This window comes from Xiphias gladius, chromosome 15 (genome assembly GCF_016859285.1).
Source record: "Xiphias gladius isolate SHS-SW01 ecotype Sanya breed wild chromosome 15, ASM1685928v1, whole genome shotgun sequence".
NCBI lineage: Eukaryota > Metazoa > Chordata > Actinopteri > Istiophoriformes > Xiphiidae > Xiphias > Xiphias gladius.
The window spans coordinates 20,924,522-20,946,792 of NC_053414.1; the positions used below are offsets into that span (position 1 = coordinate 20,924,522).

The window sequence follows — 22,271 nt, forward strand, 5'->3', positions numbered from 1 at the left end:
GTTGTATTTATTGTTCTTGCCTGCGTTATATACAGTCACCAGCAGGGGGAGGTAAACACCCGTCGCAGGACACTTCCGGAAACAAGAACGAACGTAACGTCCAATCAAACAAGACTTCAATTTTAAATGAGAGTCGATAGTTCCTTCTCCCTGTTACTGAAAAACCACAACAACATCACAGCTGACCCCACCTGTCCATCAGTCTGAATTATAAGAGACTCTTATTTAGCTTACTTTTTAGCTAGTGAGTTGTTTTTGAGCTTCAGCTGCCTCTCGTCGACAGCTGTTTCATGGGAACCCAGGAGGGAGAGAGAGGTAAGGCAGCCGAGACTGTGTGCTCCGGTTCGGAGAAAGCTAACGACACGTAACGCTAACTCACAGCTAACGTTAGCTGCCAGGTTATTGTTGCTTTCCTCCTGTCACCGAGCTGGGCAGCACCCGTACGTGTATATATTTCACGGATGATTTAATGTTAATGATTAGAGCTCACAGTTTAACGTCTTCTGATAATGTTCCCGTTAGCAAATAGACCGAATTAGCAACGTTAGCTAGCTACGTTTGAGTTAACCCAACCGGTAAAGTTACGGTAAATAACGTAGAGATGACTTAAGGGTGGGAGGTAACTTTAGATGAGAGTTTCCCTGTTGTTCTATCTCCTCAAATTCAAAGCCAGCGGTCTTATTTATCATAGACTGAATGTATGTCCTCGGTAGCTTGTGTAGTAGTTAGTTGGTGTGTATGAGGCAGGGAGAAATTACTGCCCGCTCGCAAACTTAAGTTTGCCGCGGACGGGCATACATGACTGAATTTAAGTTTTCACCCCTAGAGGAGGTGATGAACCTGGTTTGGGAATAGTCACCAAAATGGACTCTCTAGAAGTAAAATAATCATCCATCATATATGGCACATAGATGTTTCCTTTATTGAGAAAATGTCACCTAAACTCAAAAAGATGCAGGATTTTGCTTCAGTTTTAACTCTTTCAATACTCTCTTTTTAAAATTATTTTATGGGAATACTTTAAAGATTTTAAATCTAACTGTTCTATTTAAGGACTTTACTGCTGTACATGAACAAGACTATTTCACTCCTGTCTACAGATTGGGTAGATGTGGCAAATGATCTGTTCAGCAAATGTCACGTAAACCTGAGGCTAAGGAAACTGACGGACTGTGATCCAAACATTTTCATTGCTCTGTATGAGAACATCTTGGGGGAGAAAGTTCCAGGTAAGAGCAAGCTGCAGATCTACCAAATGTCGGAATAATTGGTTGATCATTAGGAAAATAGTTGGCAACTGTTTTAATAAGCATTTACTTGTTTAGGTTAATTTTTAAGCAACAATATTCTCTTGTTCCAGCCTCTCAAATTTGACGATTTGTTGCACTACTTTGTCTCTCGTGATAATAAACTGAATATCTCAAAATTTTGAAGTGTTACTCGTACAAAACACGCATAATCATGACATCACCTGTCATTTACAGACCAAGCGATGAATCGATAAATATAGCAAATAATCGTCAGAGTAACTAATGACGAAAATAGCTATTAGTTTTAACCCTAATATCTACAAACTGTCCTCAAAGTTCTGACCTTAAACTTGTTAACAAGGGCATTTAATCATAAAGCCACAAACACCGAAGGTTAACAAGCTGTGCTGTTTTAGTTTAGAACATGACTGTGCTTACTATGTCAGGAATGCCTCCTAAGACTATCAAACATGCCATGACGAGACTTTTAATGCTGCATTGTTAACTACAGGAAAGAGCTCAAGGAAGTTTGTTTGAATGCGTGTTTCATTCAGTTTGGCATTGTTGAATATGTGTGTAAATTTTAATGTTTCTGTGGTTCCAAGCATTGTTCACATTTGTGTGCATCTGTTTATGTGTTTAGATTATATTGCACGACCATGCAGTCAAGAGGATGACGTCCATAACATACAGTCTGTGATTGATTCACTGTCCCTGGATTACCTTCAGATCAGCCTCTCACACATTACAGGTATATACACTTCATTTGTAACAAAAAATTGAGTATAAATGTCTGTATCTAGATGTTTAAATGTGCATGTGTAAGAAAAAATGAACTATGATTCACTACTACATAACTGCATGGCTTTCACTTGCATCAACTTGAAATGGTAGAAATTTTCACCAAGTAACTTAATTTTTGGGCTGCATGGCAGATTTTCCGAAGGGGTATGCAGAAACACGAGGACAATACAATTCCCTATTTTCTTCAACAATACAACTGATGGGCACTTAGAATAATGCTGGGGATGGCTGTGTGTTTGCAGGAGAAAATGTTGTCAGTGGGGATAGAGAGTCTATCAAGAACCTCCTGGAAATCTTTGATGGCCTCCTGGAATATCTCAACGAGGAGATAAGTGAAGAGTCACAGAATGGTGGTAGGCAGATGAATTTGTCACTTTTCCCTCATCCACTTAAAATATAGTATGCATTTTTACACACAAAATAGCTGCGTTTCGTGTAACAGAGCAGTATGTTATTTTTAATTATGTATTTTATTGCCTTGTAATCTGTTTAAATCTTTTTACAGAGGTATTTATTAGGAAGACTTTTGCTTTTAGTAACTCAAAAAGCTGGTGCCAAACTGTATTAACGTGAATTAAATAATAACACAAATTAACAATAAAATAGCTGTTTATTTCACATAATCAGGTGTTGAAACAAAATATCAGAACTGGTATCAAACTTCAATCAGCTAAACATGTTAAAACCTTTCCATTAATGCACAGTTCTCGTCATTAAATGGCTTTGCAGAACAGTAGCCTGAGGGCCATTTTCATTGCAGCCTTTAGCAGCCGCTGTCCTCAATTTGCTTGAAACTGCTAGTTCTCCCTTTTCCCGACTAAGACAAAAGTCTCTGTTGATGTGAGATTGCCTGTCTGTCCTCCAGCATGAACTGGACATAATGCGTCTTAAACCCAGTTTAAGACCAGCCTGGTGCCGTACTTTATTGGGAACAGTCAGCCATCTTCATTTAGTAGAACTAAGCATTCCTTTGTCTGACTGGCCTGTCCCTCAGACCACTGCCAAACACCAATTAGTAGTTAATGACTATGTCTGCACTTACAAATGATGTTTGTTTCTAAAAGGCCTAGCAAAATGTCCTGGATGTGGCCTTCTGAAATTGGTACTGAGTTCAATAGGAGCTAACAGTGGCCTATTTGTTGTAATGTAAATGTAGAATGTTTGAGTTGTTTTGGGATGAAATGTTTATTAATCTGAGCTGTGGTGACATTTTTTAAGTGTGATGTCTCACCTCAGTGTCAAACAATAACAAATTTCACTTTCAACATTTAGTGTTTAGTTTGATTAATAGTCGCTGTTTTTGGCTGAGTTTACTTTTTTGCTTTAAAAAACAAAAAAAAAGGATGAGAGTCTTTGAGGTTTACCATTTATTATTTTTTTGAAAAGAACAGTGAATTTTCACAGCAGTGTATAATTGACATTTTGTCAGTCAGTTTGTTGAATTAAAGGTCATATGAGTTTGTTCCTCTTTAAAATTCCATTGAAGTCATTACATGTTGTAATCACAAGTATTGCTTTCTCTTTGTCTTCGGTTCTGTGTTTCCTCATTTTATGCCATTCCCTCTGGGTCATTTGTATTATTTGTGCCTCTTTTTTTTCCAGAGGAACTGACTAACGGTCTCAATGAGGATGTGCCCGGTGAAAGCAAGGAGTCAACAATCTGCGGTGTCACGGAGCACAAGGAGACAAAACTGGAGGGAGCATCTTTGTCTTCCACTGGAGAGTAAGAGCTTCTCCTAGACGTACTGCATATCCTGCAAACACTACAAAACACAGGATGACATAATGAAATGGTTCTGAAATCTTTTGTTCACAAGATAAATTTAATTGGAGGTCTTTATGTTTTAATCAAGGTGATATCTTGTGTGCTAAACTTTCATTGCTGTGTTGATTTTGATGAAACTCCCAGAGATTACCGGGTTAAACAGTGTGGGCAATACTGTGACCCTTCTCCTTTGCTTTTCTCTTGATAAAATTTGAATTTCTGTAGGCGACTAGTACTTTGTTTGTTTCGATATAGTGGTTGTATAGTGGCAGCTCATGCCAAGTATGCAGTTCTTCTGTTTATACCAAACGTACCAGTTTTGCTGCTCCTAGGAATGTGAAATCCACAGTTTCCTCTGCATTAGAGAATTTTCTTTGGAAAGACATGCCAGGCAGCAGGTTTTTCCGAGAGTAAAAGGTCATGTAAGAACTTCCACTTTTTTGCTCGGTCAGTTCCAGTCAGTAAAGTCTGTCAGTCTGATTTCTTATTTATGAGGTATTACTTTGATAATGGTGTGAGTTATTGTTGTAAGGCAATAAGAGGGGGGAGTGTGTCAGTGTCTTGTGTTAAAATAGGTGAATACTAACAACCATCTACATTTATATGCATATGGTACATCTTCATTTGAACAATTTCATGAATATATTCTTGCAAACTAGAGTTTCACAGGAAAAGCTGAATATATGAATACATATGAAAACGTTACATTTATTTAATAGAAACAGTAAAGATTAACATAAGGAAAGATAGGATGAGATGTGATGAATGTGTATGCCAGACTCAAACTGGGGACATCACAGTTGAGTGGGATTTATACTACTTTCTAGCTCATTTTTCATTTGTTACTCAACTATCTGTGGCACCTTTCATGTGTACAGCCAAGTGCAACACTGTGAATGTCTTCCTGGAGAGACTGCCTGAAAATGTGCACCATTATCCCTATATTTAAATGATATCTCAGATAAAGTAAAAGAATACTAGCTGTTCTGTTTGTGTCGAGCTTTGCCATAAACAAAAACACTGCTGACTCTCAGGTTTTCCCCACATGACTCTGACCATGTCATTCAGCTTTAGTGTAGATCCGGGCTGTACGTCTTGTTGACACAACAGCCAGCTAGGCTAACTTCTAAGCAGTGGTGTAAATATTAATGGGTAGCTGTCAGACAGGGACATCCTTGCAGCTCATTTTGGTTGAATTTTTCTTTATTTGTTTGAGTGCAGGTTTTGGCAGTGCTGGTATATCTATTCATACTCTTAAAAGTTAAATGTAAAAATATCTTTCAGTGTTAATGTTTTGGAGGAACTTAAACTTGGAAAATATATAAATAACGTTTGTGTTATGGTGGCAATGTAAGTGACAGAAGTAAGACGGATACAGCCTGTGTCTGAGTAGCACTCTGCAGCTGATAAGTGATCAGTGAGTCAATGCATCTGCTGTTGCAGTTTCAACAATATGCTGTATATATGTACAAGGAAGTCTGCATGACATTTAACAAAAAACACTGCCATGACCTGATCTTAGTCAAGGCCTCAATCTGGAAATCTTACAAAATGGAAAAATTAACAAGCAAGACTAATGATTTTTTTTCATGTGTTTGGTGCTACAATGCAATTCAGCAAAACTTATTTTTATCTCAGTGTATCTTTGTGTATCTAAAAAGATACACAAAATATTGAGGCCATCACCACGTCACCTTGCTTGGTTAAAAAACCCATTATCTAATCACATTTTTGGTTTGATAAATTCAGAGGAAGTTTATAAAATCACCGGGTGTCTGATTTAATATATAGTACTTGTGTGAAACTGTGGTAAATCATATTATGTCTTTATCATTCAGGTCCGCTTTCGAGTCCAGTAAACATTCCCTCCATTCCTGGAATGCTGAGGAGATAGGATCAACCAGTGATCTCATTGGGCTTGGAGTCTCTGCACACACATTTATTGCCAAACAAGAAGGTAAGACTTGCAAACACAAACCATCTTTACTTCTGCCAATGACAATGACTTTGTTTGGGCCATAATTTTATGCATTAGTACTAGTATTTACCATAGCAGTGTCTTTTTTCCAATGGTTTTCCAGTTGTTTTGTGGCCAAACTGTCACATTAAGATGTTGGTAATTCATGTTTCCTTGGTGGAACACAAATTCTCAACACGCTCTTGCTTTTTTTTTTTTGTTTGAAATATTTTTAAGCCTTTGAGAGGACATAAGTTGTTTTATGCACTGCTTAGACTTGTTGGCTTAGTTGTCACAATATACGGTGGTTACCCATCCTGTCATGTGGCTGTGCTCCAAGCCACAAGAAAACGGATGACCTACTCAACATGCACCAAAAGAATTACAGTCATGTGCATTCTCTATCCTCCATGTTGCCTCCAACAAATCATTTATATTTTGATTAATTTGTTATTGATAAATTATTAAGTGCTTAACTTTTAACTGTAATAACACTTTAAATAAGTCTAATGATTCATTTATACTTCCTCAAGGACTGGCTGCCCCTCCCCAAACTTCATACGCAATCACCACCTCCGGTCCTCTGGACACCCAGGATGCGCCGCTGACTGAACCACTGCACTCAGCCATCGCTCTGCAGCCCCCGAACCAGAGCAACACTCCCAGCAGACCCGACACAGACCCACACACACCCATTCAGCCTCCCAAAGTTGCTGGGCTTAGTCAGTGGCACACAGAGAACGCAGCCGCCCCTGTCACTACAGAGGTATCCTTTTAAGACAGTAGGATGATGCTGTATTGTTTTACAGTCAATTTTCCTGTTATTTGCATGCAATTTGAAAGGACATGCAAACTTCCCAAAGTTCTAGTAGTAAAGAGATAAGTTACTGCAGTGCTATCAATGCAAGACTGTCACTCACTCACTCACTCACTCACTCACATTTCCTGTTTTAGTGTTTCCAGGACTGTACACAAAGGATAGGCACATGCTGACTCATTCAAAATGGCTAAGACAAGGAATTAATTTTCAAACATTTAATACTGTGCCAACATTCACTTAACAAACCTGTGAAGAGGCATTTCAAGAGATAGTTGTCAGAGTTTTTGAATGTCAGCTGACATTAGCTTGGAAGAGAGACATTTCTATACTTTATACTTTTATTTTTTGTGCCTAAACCAAACCCTGATCTGAACCAAGAGTGGTCTGCAACAATTTATTAATAATCAATTAGGCAACTTAATGGTAATTTAATTACAGCACACTAAATTACAAATAGCTTGCTGAACATATACTGAAAGTCATGCTTACTTTTTTTTTTTTTTTCAATTCTTGCGTAAATGTACTTGATAAACTAAAGTAACTTTTGATGCATTTTGAATGAATTTATATTCTTTGTCCTGACAGAACAGCTATTTCACCACCTTAACTGACATGCTGTCACATGTTGCCGTTAAATTTGCCATGGTTGATTTAAAGTACAGTGTGATAATTTAAGAACACTGGCTGAACTTTACAACAAACTCACTTTCTCAGCTCTGTAACATAACTGCCTGTTATAGGTGCTTAGCATTCAAATTTGGCAAATTGTTTTGAGCATGTAACATTAGGGACTGGAAGATATTTTTTTATCCGGTTAGATGCTAAAAGTAGGCGAAGCCAAGCTTGTGAACTACATCTAGCTTTTTAAGCATGTGTGGTGAGGAGTTCATTCTCAATGATTCAATGATTATTAAAAGGTTATTTTTAGAATCAAGGAGAGGTCTGCAACTAAAGTAAACCAAAGTAAATAAGTCATTTTAAGGAAAACTGTTCTTTTCTACCCCAGACAGACTCACGTGTATTAATCACTTAATAAGGAAATTACTGAAGCCAGGAAGAACCATCTGACACCTCAGCACACTTAGTTAGTATCATGCCCTGATATGCATAAGAGCCTGGCGTTGTGTTGCTGCTTGTACACAGACGGGTTAACCTATGGCCTGCTTCTGTAGCTGAGAGTACAGTCTACAACACCAGCCATTAAGATCAAACTTACACATTTTTTCCCTCTTCTTTCTTTGAAGTACGTGCATGTACTTTAACCTATCAACAGAGTCAGTATGATATAAAAAGTCTTGTATCTGGTCTCTGTTGGTCTACTCTTTCTCTCATGGAATGTTTTTAGAAAATGGACTTCAGTGAGCTGCAGATTATGTTTTGTATTAGTAAGTGTTAGTGGCCTCTGCTCAGCTTCACAGTAACCCTGGTCTTTCTCTTCTATCCTTTCTCACTATCCTTCTCACACAGATCTCTAAACCAATAGTTGAGACCATCGTTAGCAATGGACTACAGTCGCCTCCCCTTTGCCAGTCTCCTGGTGAGTCAAAATGCATGTACCTTCACTGTGAATAACATCAAGTGGTTTTACTGTTCACTTTTTTAACATCACAAATCAGAGTAATAAAAAAGCTGCTTCCAATTCATGAAATTAGTAGTAGTAGATGTTGTAACTGAATGGTGGAGCTGATAGTGGAACTAGCACATTGTACCAATTATCTGCCAATCCCATGTGTCTGCTAATAAAAGACGAAAATCCCCCAACACAGTGAATTGTCACTTAAGCAGGATTTAAACTCCTTGTAAACTGCAAGTCGGATGGACAATATGACATTCACACCCACTTCATGCAGTGACTGGCCAGCTGTGGGGAGGTGATAGAGGAACCAGGCATTGTACTTGTCTATCTAGCTTTCAGTTTTGCATTTGTTACTCAATTATTTGTTGCACATTTCATGTCAACAACAGAGTGCAACGGAGTGAATGACTTCCAGGAGATACTGGCTGAAAACATGTGCCCTTGTCCCTGTTTTTAAACAATACTGCATCTCCCACCTCTCTCATGGCCAGCTTTTCACTCCGCCTTCCAGTGTGGCTGTTCGGAAAAACTATAAGCACTTGATTTCAGACGTGGTCAGACAGCACGACTTAAGAACTACTTCTAAGAGACCATAAACTGACCCTTACTTGTTGATGTCATGTTTGTGCTCAATTTCCAGCTGTGAGTGAGAAGTCTTTGTCCAGTCAACGAAGAGCCAGGACAGAAGTGGAGGGGGAGACACTAGAGGTAAAAGAGCAACAAGCTTTCACTTGTACCAATTTTCACAGCAACCTTTGACCCCATGTAGAAACTACTGGATGTTTAGTGTCTAAGCATTGTGTCAGCCCTTCTAAAGAATCCTCATGAAGGTCAGGTTTGGACTTGTGTACATGTCTTTCTGTGGTTGCATGGACAAATTTTGATCTGAAACCATCGATGTGGGGACATTTTGGCCGATCCTCGTAACTTCAAAGGGTTGTTTGAGGGTAAAGACTCGGTTTTAGGGTATAGGTTAGAATTGGGTTTAGGTTGGGGTTAGGCATTTGTGATGGTTAAGGTTAGGGCAGTTGTTCTCATTCTTGGGGGCGGGCCCCAGGGCGGGCATAGAGCCACTGCAGGGGGGGCGTACATGGGGAAAAATATGAAGTGAAACTAAGTTGAATGAATATGATTTATTTAGAGAAAATAAATAATAATTTGTTAATGCTGCTGTGCTGACCTTTATTCCACTAAAATTCAACATGGGTCCTTTTTTATTAGTTGCCTCCCCTATCATTGTTAATGATTGATAAAAAGAATTGTGGTTTAGAGGGGGTATGAACTTTTTTCAGCTTCTGAAGGGGGGCATGCCAGAAAAAGTCTGAGAACCACAAGGTTAGGGTAAGGGGCCAGGGAATGCACAATGTCAGTGAATGTCCTCACAACTATTGTAAAGTGTGTGTGTGTGTGTGTGTGTGTGTCTGTGTGTGGGAGAGAGAGACACACACACACACACACAAACACTGGTTTCTCTGTTAAAATGGAAAAGGATGGACACAGGACTGTTTAGGGGGTTAGTTTTAATAGACATATGTGACGGAGCTTTCCTGGGGGCATTTGTGACACAGGGCACACTTTCCCTCTTTCCTGTTTAGATGTTCTATTTTGTGTTACTTTGTGTTTACCAAATACATTTATTTCTCTTGTTTTTCTAATCTCAGCCAACTAACGGAGGACCAAGGAGGGTTTTATTCCGCACCCAGCCTGATGTGCTCTTCCTCACCCTGCAGGATGAGATGGCGACCACCACCCCTTCTACACCAGACACTGACGAGGAAGAGCGAGAAGAGGAGGATCTGAGTTATACACGAAGATTACAGGGCAGAAGAATACATCACAGAGAAAGGACAGACCTCAGGTAAGAGAGGTGGTGCTACAGTGGGAAGCTATAGAATGAGGAATGGAATAACCTCAGAGAAATTATTATTTGATGAGGAGACAATGTTGTAATGGTTGCTTTCTGATTATTCTAACCATCTCTACTGTGTGCTGTCTTTGTTATTATCTGCTCAAGCAGTAACAGGGCAGAGGAGGGTTTGGAGGAAACTCTGTCTTATCGCAGACAGAGAAACAGGAAAGCAGAGGAGGAGCTGCATGACATATCTGAAAAACTGACCCATCGACTTGAAGAACTCGATGAGGTGTGTGTATCTTGTATCTGGTCACAGCACCTTGTTATGGACTTTACAACTATCAGAAGATGCATTGCATGTACTTACAAAATGTTTATATTTGTGTATTATCCCTTTAATGCTTGGAACTGCATGTTATGATGTAATCCCTTTAGATGCTTAAACGAGTACTGGGAGAAAGTGGAGAGTCCAGTGAGGTCAGAGAAGAGGACAAGCAGTCCCACCACAGTGACAGCATCATGGAGTGTCGCAAGACTCCCAGACAACACACGGGTACAAACACATGGCTAAAGCGTAGTGAGCAAATTGTTTTTATAAAGAGTAAATCAAACTGCATTCTTTTGTGTGTTAAGCCCATTAATTGCGAAGGGAAAAAAAAGCACACCACAAGTTTTAATATTCATTTTTAATATGTAGCCACTGATGACTATTAATTTCCCAAATGCATAAAAATGAGCTTGCAGGGATTTGTAGTTGATTACGTGAGACATAAAAAACACCGGTATGGTCCTTTTTTTTTTTTTTTTTTAAAGCAAAAAAAAAAAACGTTAACCGTTTAAAATCTCACAAAAAGTTGATGAAATGTATTGAATTGTAACAATTTTTAGTTTCAGGAACACCCGATGTTGAATCCATGCACCGGACACGGTCCTTGTCCCCTTCCCCTCCACGGGTCCGTCGCTCCCTGCAGGGACAGTTAGAAAATGCAATGATGGAGGCCTTCAACCTGGATGATGGGAGACAGATGAACCTCACAGCTTCTGATCGTTCAAGGCGAGGAGAGCTACGTCACAGACAGTCTCGCAGAAAACATAGCAAGGTATTAACAATCCTTTTTTTTTTTTTTCCTTTAGTGGTTACCCTTAAAATGTACTTTTTGTATATAATATGTGTATACAAGAAAAAATTGTCAAAGTTTTTAGTGTATGTTATTGCAGTTATTTCAAATAAGTTTAGTTAACAGCATTACTTTTATAGTATTCGGGAATAGATTCCTCATTGTTGACAACTTGCTGAAATTTGCAGACTGCTCAGCAGATTTAAATGCTACATGGAAGCCTGACTGGGGGATTTTTTTAATCAAGACCAAGTCGGGCGGTTATGAGCCGGTGTAAAACTGCATGTAAAAGTTAATGCAATGTAAAATATGCAAAAGCTTTGTCACTGCCTAAAACATCTTTGATTTAAAGTTGAAATAACTGATTTCACTATCCTGAAAATTGTGTTATCTGATGATTTTAGATGCTAACCATTAACAAAATGTAAGCCGCTATATTGCTGTTTTCACCTTTTTTGTTAAGTTTTGTATTTGCCTGATTTCAGTAATGTCTGATTTTACCTGAATCTATTACTTATAATGATCATATCAAATTTATTTATCTGCTTTTCCTACTCTATCATGTCCTGTGCTTAGAAAATTAAATGACTCTCTCTCTTTAAGTATCTGGAGAATAAGGCCTATGAGGAGGAGTTGAAAAGATATGAAGACAAAGAACAGGCAGATCTAAACAAGGCGCGTCTCAAAGCTCAGGAAGCTGTAAGTATGATGTCTACCATAGTATGAGTACAGTAAGGACTCGTATCTCAGCCCTCCCCTTTCCCGTGTTTGGGTCCCTGAAGCAGAGTTTTGTAATAATAGCTGCCTGTGCATCAATAGCATAAATGTGAGTAAACACATTTGTTTGGATAGAATGCAAAGTTTTAATGTATTTACAAAAAAATGTAGTTCTTCATAGTATGCATTTAAACAAAAAACAAGTTTTTGGAAAGCAATTCGTCAATATTCAACTTTAACTGTAAAAATATTAATTGCACCTAATTTGTTGAAATGTTCTACCGGAAAATGAAGGTGAACATTTTTTTAATCTGTAAACACCATCTTAACCTGCAAACTTGTCTTGGTATAAATGGCAAGTATCAAGTACTGCTTTTATATTAAACAAGTAACAATCCCAGGATATTAACCTTACTAACAAAGCCTTCAGCTTTGAGGAAGGCAGGGATAATGGAAAATATATAAGCGTGTTGCTGAGTGCTTGTGAATTTGTCCCATTTGTCCCCTGAACCATGTCTGTATGTATGTGAAGGAGCGAGAGTACAGAGACGCCATACTAAGGGATGTTTCCCAAGCCCCGAGACTGTCCCCAGCTAGAACGAAGGCCCAGCCCAAGTCACAACGAAACACACAAACCACACCAGGTCGGAGACAGCAGGAAGCCACCAGGAAAGCTCCATCAAGTAAGTTAAGACTTGTATATTTACCACGAGACCCTTCAGTACAGGTCAATTTTCCTATATATTAATCTTGTCTTGCATTCATTCATGCTTGGGACACTGACATATTTGCATGTAGGCAGTGCTGCAAAATGATGGCTAAAAGTAAAATTGCTTTAATTTTTCTAAATACTATAATTATCTTTAGTATTCAAAATTATTGTTTCCACAGCACAATAGCATCTTACCATATTTTCAGTGCAGTAGTGAGCGAAATCCTCCTTGTGTTCCTTATTAGCAAATTGAACGGTATTACTTTGGACTGAAGCTACAACTCTAAAGCAAATTTACAGAATTGTTTGTCATCATTCAACTGCATAATAATGATCCACCTTAAGGCACATCTGAAACTAAGTTCATGCCCAGATTCAGATTTATGTTTGTCAGTTATATCGTAGACAGAGCTGAGACTGTTCCTCAGGTCTCCAATGGGTTGTGGTATTCAGACACTCTTGTCTTATTAAGCTGTGAAGACTGAGCCTTGGCATTTACAGACACCTTTCTTTTGGGCTGAAGTCTCCTCTTGGGTGGTGTATATGCCTTATGAATGTTCATATTTTTAGCTTCAGGCTGGCTGGCCCACTTGCGCTGATAATCGCAGAAGTAACAGCTCTGGTAGACTATGAAGTAAGGACCACGAGTGTGTTTGCTACAGCGGCACTTTCTGTTGCACATTGGGCAGTTCTTCATTAGCTGCAGGAGGGCCTCCTCATCAACAATGTGCTGTGGAGTTGGTCTGTAATGGTTCAGAAAAGATAGTTGAAAAATGATAATCACACAATGGTAGTATGGAGCGTGGCCAGAGGTGGAAACATAAACGAGTTGTCACTATGGATACATTGTCATGGGTGCAGCTGTGGTAAAGGGGTTTAAACTACATCATGTAGCTGAATGGGGTAAAACAAAGGTTTGAATGAATACGCTCTATCACAGAACTGTCTGCCTTATTTTAAGCTATGGAATTTACTTAGTACTAGGGATGCACCAGTCTTATACTGATATTCTTAGGCTGTAGTCTCTTGTTCGATTGGTTGGTCAATAATAAGCTCTTGTCCTACCAAATTCTCATTGGTTAGACAATTGCCGGTGTAACTTTCATAAGGAGAGAGGAGCTCTTCAATAGCCTTCCGGGATTAGCCACCCCCCCCACCCCTCACAACTTTGAATTTGCCCAGCCTAATGGAGACTGCAAGGTGTAACTTATTTAACGTTTATAAACATTTACTCTGAGTTGGCTCCAAACTGATACTTTTATATGGTGTCAATTAAAGTTGTCCGCCTGGCTTAATTTTGTTAAAACAGACCGAACAGTCAAGCGTGAACTTTGCCAACAGCAGTTTGCATACCAAAGCTCAACAGCCAACATGGCACATCATCTAAAAACGGTAGGCTAACGTGTCTGCGTTAGGATGCTCCGTCAACCTCCGTGTTTAACACTTGAGGCTTTGCGTGTATATTCCTCAATAGCTGTTTTGATGGGATCACCGGTTGATATATTTCTATTTTCAGAAATCATATGAATATGGGAAGGTGCACGCTGGTCGGCTCTGAGTCCGTTGTTATAATTTCAGTATGAAACAATTGGGTTAAAATGATTTAATATGCTGCAGGTACTTGCTTTTTATCTTTTATTTAGAATTCATTTAGACTAATAAGGCTACCAGGTGCAGTGCACTGTGGCCGATTTAGTTAATCAAGAGATAATGTGCAGACCCCCAACCCCCCACGACCACGAAGATCTTCATTGGTTTACTGCAGCCCAAGATATAGGATACCGGTCCAATACTGAGTCATAGCTGTATTGGATATCTGTGACAATGGGGCCGATCTATGCAATTTAATTCTATTATTCTATGTTTACATGTATGTGTGCATATTACCTCATGCATCAGCAGTGCAACGGTAAACCGCAATGCAGATAAGTTCACAAGCGGCACGAAAATCCAAGAAAAAAAGCAGAAAAAAGTTATGTCCACTGTGCCGGTGTCTGTCACTATTATTAATTGTTATCTTGTAACAGCAGCAGTCCACGGTAAGGAGAAGGGAAAAACACAGGTGCTGTCGTAGCATGGGCAGTTAACTCATTAATGCCTTGATGAACTCAAAACTGCAAAAAATTAGCAGTCCACAAACCTGCCACCAGTGTAACGCTGGTCCCTCTTAGCATTAACTATAAACTTGGTTTTAGTGAATTAAACTTCTTTCAGGTTGGGGACAGTTTCATCTGTGTAACCTGGTCCACTTTAATGTCCGCTTCAACAGTAGGACAACTGAACGCTGACAGCAACCAAGATACATTACCTCACTACCATACATCAAATCATTCTGCCAATCTTAACCATTACTAACATTACAGGCAAGGTGCAACATATGGTGTACAGTAGTTCCTGATCTTAACTAAGGACAGAATACAATATTGTGTGCGCGCATGCATTTTTTTCCCTGTATATGTACTGTAGTTACCATTAATTATACCAATTCTCTCAATAAACCTGAGGAAAAAATAAGGTAATCTACGGAAAATCTTCACAAAAATAAATCTCATTTTACAATAGCATGGATTGAGGTAGCAACAAAGGGTCAGCAGTTTGCAGGTATTTCATACATGCTACAGCTATGGGATGATAATTCACTAAATTATATATATATATATATTTGTTACATTTTGTTTAACAGAGTTAGGAGAGCAATGTCTAAGTCAAGCCTGATGTTGCCTCACACACAAAACAATGATCACAGTGTCTTCCACACAGTGAGGCATCATTAAACAGTGGTATCGGATCAGTACTCATTATCAGGTGATACCCAAAGCCCAGGTATCATTATTGGTATCGTGACTGAAAAAGTCGAATCGGTGCATCCCTACTTAGTATGATAGGGGAACATGATCAGAGTTACTTGCTAACTTACTTCTCCATAGTCGCTGGGCATGTCTCAGGTAGATTTACTTGAATCCCTGTGAATTAATATTAATATGGTCGGTCAACAGTATGATCAGTCAAAATGCTCTTTAGTTAAAAGTTAGAATACTTAAAAAAAAGTATAAAGTAATTTAAGAGCAATTTTCAAAAAAGTTAAAACATGACATATAATAGAGTGGACTGTATTGGAAAACTTGTACTACATCAGCAGGCAACTACAGCGGCAGCTGGACAAACCGTCTTCAGCAGGCTTAGGAACCTGAGAAACTTATGTTTTGTGTTCAAGTAAGTTTCATGTGGAGTATACAGAAAGAAAATGGCATTGTTCTAGCAAATATCAAAGCTGGGGACCTTGATCAATCACTACTGATAATAAGTTCACAACATATAAACAGCGGCAGATTTGTATCATTTGACATATCTTGTGTGAGACAGACGAGTGACAGATGTCAAAAAAACGCTTCCTGTGTGGATTGCCCACAGTAGATCTTAATAAAAATACGAGAATGACAAGTCTTTACTCAGACCAGCGGATGCCTCTGAAGCAATGATTTGTCTCTTGTTTACTGCTTATGCTCTGTACTTATTTATTGCTGCCACTTGTGAATGCTCCTTTGCCTGAAATTAAGCAAGCTGACGGACAGAGAATGAAACATTTGTGCACGTTAAATCATTTATATACAAGACACTGTGCAGGCTTTTGACAGGCAGACATTCCTGTTATCTGCTATTTACATGTAAATACCTTTGCCTTTTCCACAAGTCTTTAGACCTGTCAACATAATTTGGTACAGTTAGTCTGTATTGCATTGACAAGCCCCACAATGGGTAGTGCAGATCACTCACCTGTGCTTCTGAACTGGCCTGGCCGTCTGCCATTCACTCCCCAGTTCTCCTGCGGCAAAAACCTGGTTGCAATGACTGATAGTATTTCACAACTACAAACACAGAAAGTCCACCCCGTGTACCTCGTGGCAACCATTATATAGAGTGTGCACCCCTTTCCTATAACCGTGCCATCCCCTGCATACCCATATTTTTTTTTTATTTTCGGGTTAGAATAACACTTTATGCCTTTACTGCACACTCGGCTTCAGCTAACACCGGCTAGCTAGTGCTCCTGTCTGTCTACTGTCGGTCACTGCGGGTACGAGCTTCGAGTTATGTGCTTAATTGAGTGGTGATAAATACCTGAAACAAAAGGGCCTCGGAACAGGGACACCGACCTGAGGCGGTTCTGGTTCTGCACGGGTCGGAAGCACATCATCTTCCAGAAGAATTGGTTCATTGTTCGCCATTTTTTGCATGCAAATAACGCAAGATAATGGCACTGATTCTTCAGCAAAAGAGGAGGGTTTTTCCATGTCGGTACTTGTGTCTGCAGTGCTTCCACCAGTAGGAAGCACACATTTCATCTTTACAGGGTTTTCCTGCAAGTAGAGAAAATGGGACGCATATATCCGCTTCAAAGTACCTCCGCTAAAAGTGTTTAACCAGAAAAGGTCGTTGTTTCGCTCTGTTCAGAGCACCTGTTAAGAAACCCGACTCCATTGACGAAAACAGGCATTTTACCTCGCAAGAACACGGGAGTCGGTGCCCTACCGCTGCCAAGATCGGTTAGTTTGCTTGTGATATTGCGACTTTCAGTGGTGGAAGAAGTTATTCAGTTAGTACCAAGTAAAAGTAACGATACTTTATTACAAGTATTCAGCACCAGGTCAACAAAATAACTTAAGCTAATAACATTACTTCCACTCTGTCCTCAGCAGGTTTCTCTGCTTCTGGAACAGCATTTTTCTACAGGTAAAAGCACTTCGGTGTAGGATTTCTTCTCCCATTTGACTGGCAGTAGTCATCCCGGTCAAAACGGTCACTGCACACACGACGGTCTGCAGGACGCAGTGTGCGGACAGTAGTGTTTCTATCCATTTGTAGCACAACCAGCCATGTCAGTGCGGCTGCGCCGTCCGAAGCTTCGCGGCGTCCTGCGCAACATTTTGTTGCGACAGTTCGGAAATGTGCAAACACAAACCACCTTAAAAAAAAAAAAAAAAAATCTTTTAGACAACAGTAAGCTGTGCTTTCGGTGCTCCGACTTTGTAACGTTACTCAACTCCTCCACGTATGGCTCTCTGTGTTGTCCTCCTGAGACCAGACTCACGTTACGTGTTACAGTATCTCCGCAGGGATCCTTTCCATAATGATGCCAGACACTTACAACAACCTGAACCTGTCAGTGGCAAAAAAACAAGCACTTTCAGTGGACGTACGCTGACACGGACAAATACCCAGTGGGATTACATTGCAGCCGTTTTTCGCGGTTGCCGGTTACAGCGTTCTCGTTCAATACTGGACCCATTCCTAACCCCCCCCAAATTAATCATTTAGACACAATAAGATAGGAAAATATGGCCCAGGTTTTAAAATATTGGAATTATCCTTTACATCACTCGCTAATATCCCGATAGTCCTCAGTGCCCCAAGACTCCAATTCCTAGACTACACACGCATGGAAAAGCTTTCAAATGGCTCACAAGTAGATGGTGAGACAGATACAGGGATGTAGTGCGATTAAGACACGCTTACAATAGCAGGCCACAATTTGATAGATGTGAGTTGCAGCTATAAATACGCATCCTTTGATATATTCCTCTGCAACAACTTCTGAAAATGAAAAAAAAAAACATTAAAAAGGGGTAATAATACTTTAGCATAAAAATGAAGGACGGGTATAACTGACAAAATCAAACATGATCAGTTTTTCTCCGTTTGGAAGAGATTTGACCCAAGGCCTCAGGGTGGTGGCAACATGATTTTTTTTTTCATGTTAAATTGAGGTATTAATGCATTTTCTGTGATCCGTGTGCACTGAATGCCTAATACAAGTTACGTGCCTCAAGTGTCATGTTTTTGTCACACAATATTAAACATATTGGCAAAAACAAGAAAAGAGCAATAATGTGATAACCATGTGATCCGATTATGCTGTTAATATTCTGTTTTGTGTCCACTTTCTCTCTCACTCCAGTGAAGGTGAAGGAGAATGAACTCCTCCCTGTGCTCCTGGAGGAGTTGCCCCACCTTCACATCTCTCCTCACGCTCTGGGCAGGATGTGGGAGCAGCAGATGCAGCAGGTGGACAGACTCCACGCCCTGTCATCCTCTAATATCCACCAGCGTCACAGCAAACTCTCCAGCCAGGTAGGAAGGTGGCCACTACAAGTCACAACAAAATTGAAAGTAGCCAGTCTCTGCACTGTAAAATATGGGATGGTATGACATATGTAAATGGATGTTACTCTTCCAGGTGGAGGAAGCCCAGAGGAAACATGACCTGCTGGTGGAGATCATCCGTAAAGATCGGGACCACAACAGGCGTCTGGTGAACATCAGCACATAAACACACATTCAAATAATACCTTAACATTTAGCAACCTTATCAACAGCAGTTAAAACGGATGTTTAGAGTGAGAGTGCATTTTTCTGAAACGAGTAAACAACTCTAGCCTGTTCTGAACAGACAGTATTTGTCATACCAAGCTGGCCACTAACAGGCTAAAATGTTTGTCTTCCAGAGGGACTTCAAAGAGCGTATCCAGCTGCAGAAGTCGACACAGAACAGACTGAGGGAACAGAGGCAGCAGATAGCCCGCGCCAAAAAGTACCACAACGACTACCATGTCCAACACCGTGCCCGTCTGATGAGGGCACGCACCAAGGAGGAGAGGGTGGGTAGTGAAGGCCATCCATAACCTTGTACTCCAGTTCTAGGGACAGTTACTTTTTATTATTGATTCATCTCTTCATTATTTTTCAGTGAACTGTCATTGTAGATGATTTCTATGTAAAATTTTAGAAAATGTAGAAAAAAAGCCACCAAAAAAATAATTTTTCCAGAGCTCCATGTAACATTTTTGAATTGCTTGTTTTGTCTGACCAACAGTTCAAAACCCAAAGGGATTACATTTTTAGCAATATATAAAACAAAGAAAAGCAGAGAACCATCGCATTTTAGAAGCTGTCTTGTTGTCGTGGGTATTTGAGAGGAATAAGGAGCTGACAAGTACAATCAGATATTATGTAATATTACTAAGTTAAAGATTGTAGTATGGACCATGTGATTATATGGCCTTAGTCTTTCAGATAACATGATTATCCAAGTGTGGTTGTGTATATTTGTGTCTGTATAGATGTTTCGGCAGCTGTTTGAGGAGGGATTGGAGCTACAGAAAGTCCGGTTGAGAGAACAGAGAGCTTACGCCAGGGAGCAGCGACTGGAACGTCAGAGACGACACCAGGACCATATCAAGTCTATGGAGAACTACTACAAAGACCAAGTAGGACACACACCCACAGTGACCTATGCAAGAACAAGGAAGTCAAACAAACCTTTAGTATTGTTTTAACAATGGACTTCACGGTCAAGCTGTTATCCTTTTTTTAAATTCACAAGATCATGAGTAAATTAAGCATTAAAACAAAGAGCACGCCATGTGCACCATGTAAGAAAAGTAATTTCATGTCCAACTGTGTCAACTCAGACAACTTTGAAGACTCAAGGCGTTACACATACACAAACAAAGCGTTAAAAAATTAAAGTGGCAAATTCTGGAAGTCAGGAAAAAAATCTACTATGTCTGCACAGGCAGCTACTCTACTCATAAATTGCATGTGAACTATAATGTGCTCTCTCTTTTTCAGTTTTCACTACTGGCTGAAAAACTTGCACAAGAGCGGCAGGAGATCCAGGTCCGGAAAAAAGCTCAAGAAAAGGTAAACCCTTGGAAAAACATTACCTACTTCTGTGAATTCACTGCTTTCAATGCACATGGTGTATGACATAAGCAAGTTATATATTGCATGATGAATTTCTGGTCTGAAATACTCTGAAAGATTGATAAATTCTGGGAAGCTCTTACTTTTACTAAGCCTTCATATAGTGGAGCTCTTGCTATAGTCCTGCAGTCATGCAATCAGTCTGCTGTCCGTAGCTATGTCAGAATTCATCAGGTTTGCATCACTGAAGGAAATTTTTTTTTTTAATACAAATAATGCTTCTTATTGAGTACAGTGCAGTGTCCTCAGGCAGAACCTACCCAAAAATCAGAGGGCTGGTTCATATATTTGAGTTTGCGTGGACAGGAGAGACAGTCTATGGCCGTACCGAACAATTCATTAATCTGACGATTATTTTCTCAGTTAATCGTTTGGTCTATAAAGTGTCAGAAAAATGCCCATCACAAATTCCTAAAGCCCAACCTGACTTCTTCAGATGTCTGGTTTTGACCGACAACGTTGGACATGATTTATGTTGATCGACTAATTGTAGGCACTTAAAATGCAACAAATTACCAACTTGAACGTGGCTTCATCAAGCTAGAGACCGGTGTCTTTTGCTTATTGTTTACGGATGTGAAGCTCAATAGCGAGCATTCACCATTTTTCTGGACTCATATCTGTTCGGATATTTCAAGTTGCTGTTGAATCTGTTCAAGTCTCTTTTTAAATCAATGGGTACATCTTGGGTTTAGGAAAGACTATCGTAAATTCTCTTTGGGTCAGGTAATTTTTTTTTTAAAACCACAGGACAAACAACATGCACACAATTCTTAAATCTATTCAAACTGTATATCATTGCCATGAATTTTAAGTAATATTTTCCTGATCACTCACTTATCCCCTGAAAAATATAATTTCAATGGGCACAACCAAACCGACAAACACTGTATTCACCCGTGCCTTTTGATTGCAGGCCCTGCTGAAAATGAAGCGAGAGCTGCGTTCAAGGATGGAGCGCGAGATTGGCGAACTGCAAAAAATCATCATCCAAAACGATGAGGACGACTACGGCCGGGATTTGGAGGTCCAGAGGCTGCGCAATAGGGTCCAGATGGCTTCTTTCCAGTACAACACTAGCTATCTGCACTGACCAGGGGAGCAGGGCTGTTGTAAGATCCACTCCCTCAAGGCTGGATTTATATTATGTGAACATGCTGCAAGAGTGTCTGTTTCTGCCATTCACAACTAAGGGTACGACATTCTGACGGCTGAACAGTACTGTCTCCTCAGGCAGCTTCCTTCATAGATTTGCACGAGGAGGAAATTCACAAGAACTTGCACAAGTCCTGATTATTGATTTAATAATGAACTGAACCCACTCCAACATAATGTAGCTATTAGCTAATTCAGCTAACTCTTCCTCTCACCTCAGCTGCTATACCTGAACTTAAGACACCTTGGACTAAGTCCCCTTCTTCCATGGTTTTAGTACTGGTAACTAAGAATGTTTTAAAGTAACTCCCGCACTGTGCAGTCTTTCCGTGCAGTTATTGTAACAGAAAATGAGTAAAATTTTTCTTCCTCTTGCCAAATAGGGACCATCAATGCAAAGTATGAATGTCACACACTGACAAGATTTTTAACTTTTTTTTCCTTTTATGTGCGATGTCTTCCTTTAATATTTTAACCATGCCAGCAGATTATTTATTTTTTAACTTTAATGTCATTTGATTTTTAATTAACCTGGTGTTGGGCTTTCTGATAACCAGGGGCAATGATAATCAGTCTTTCATGACTTCTCTTTTTCCTTAGTTCCGTTGTGATCGTTTTTAACTCACAGCCAGAACTTAAGACATTGTAGTTTTGGACCAACACATTAAGGGTTGCAATGTATCTAATGAGCACACGAATGCCCTGTCATCACCCATTAAATATGTGGGCTCCCTAATCTTCTCAGGCTGCAGTGTGTTTCAGTTTAAGGGTCTTAAGTTAT

The 22,271-nt window shown here is 39.7% G+C and overlaps 1 protein-coding gene across 2 annotated transcripts; it reads left to right on the forward strand.

Annotated features, from left to right (window-relative positions):
- Positions 1-92: 92 nt before the first annotated feature.
- On the forward strand, positions 93-22,209 carry LOC120800628 (centrosomal protein of 95 kDa-like). Of its 2 annotated transcripts, none has more exons than XM_040146867.1 (21): positions 93-315; positions 1,101-1,229; positions 1,894-2,001; positions 2,297-2,407; positions 3,657-3,777; positions 5,658-5,776; positions 6,310-6,542; positions 8,064-8,133; positions 8,813-8,880; positions 9,834-10,030; positions 10,187-10,313; positions 10,460-10,577; positions 10,913-11,124; positions 11,746-11,841; positions 12,392-12,542; positions 18,528-18,700; positions 18,807-18,881; positions 19,075-19,227; positions 19,690-19,836; positions 20,201-20,272; positions 21,252-22,209. In XM_040146867.1, the coding sequence occupies exons 1-21, from the start codon at positions 291-293 to the stop codon at positions 21,426-21,428; spliced, it is 2,682 nt and encodes an 893-aa protein (XP_040002801.1). In that variant the 5' UTR covers positions 93-290; the 3' UTR covers positions 21,429-22,209. The 2 variants fall into 2 exon arrangements, with proteins under 2 accessions (XP_040002801.1, XP_040002802.1); XM_040146868.1 differs by having other exon boundaries at positions 10,190-10,313; positions 21,252-22,207.
- The last annotated feature ends 62 nt before the right edge of the window (positions 22,210-22,271 follow it).

Coding starts and splice junctions, on each gene's coding strand:
- LOC120800628 (XM_040146867.1), top strand. CDS start 291: ATGGGAACCCAGGAGGGAGAGAGAG. Junction 5,777..6,309: donor ATTTATTGCCAAACAAGAAG/GTAAGACTTGCA, acceptor TACTTCCTCAAG/GACTGGCTGCCCCTCCCCAA. Junction 11,842..12,391: donor GTCTCAAAGCTCAGGAAGCT/GTAAGTATGATG, acceptor ATGTATGTGAAG/GAGCGAGAGTACAGAGACGC.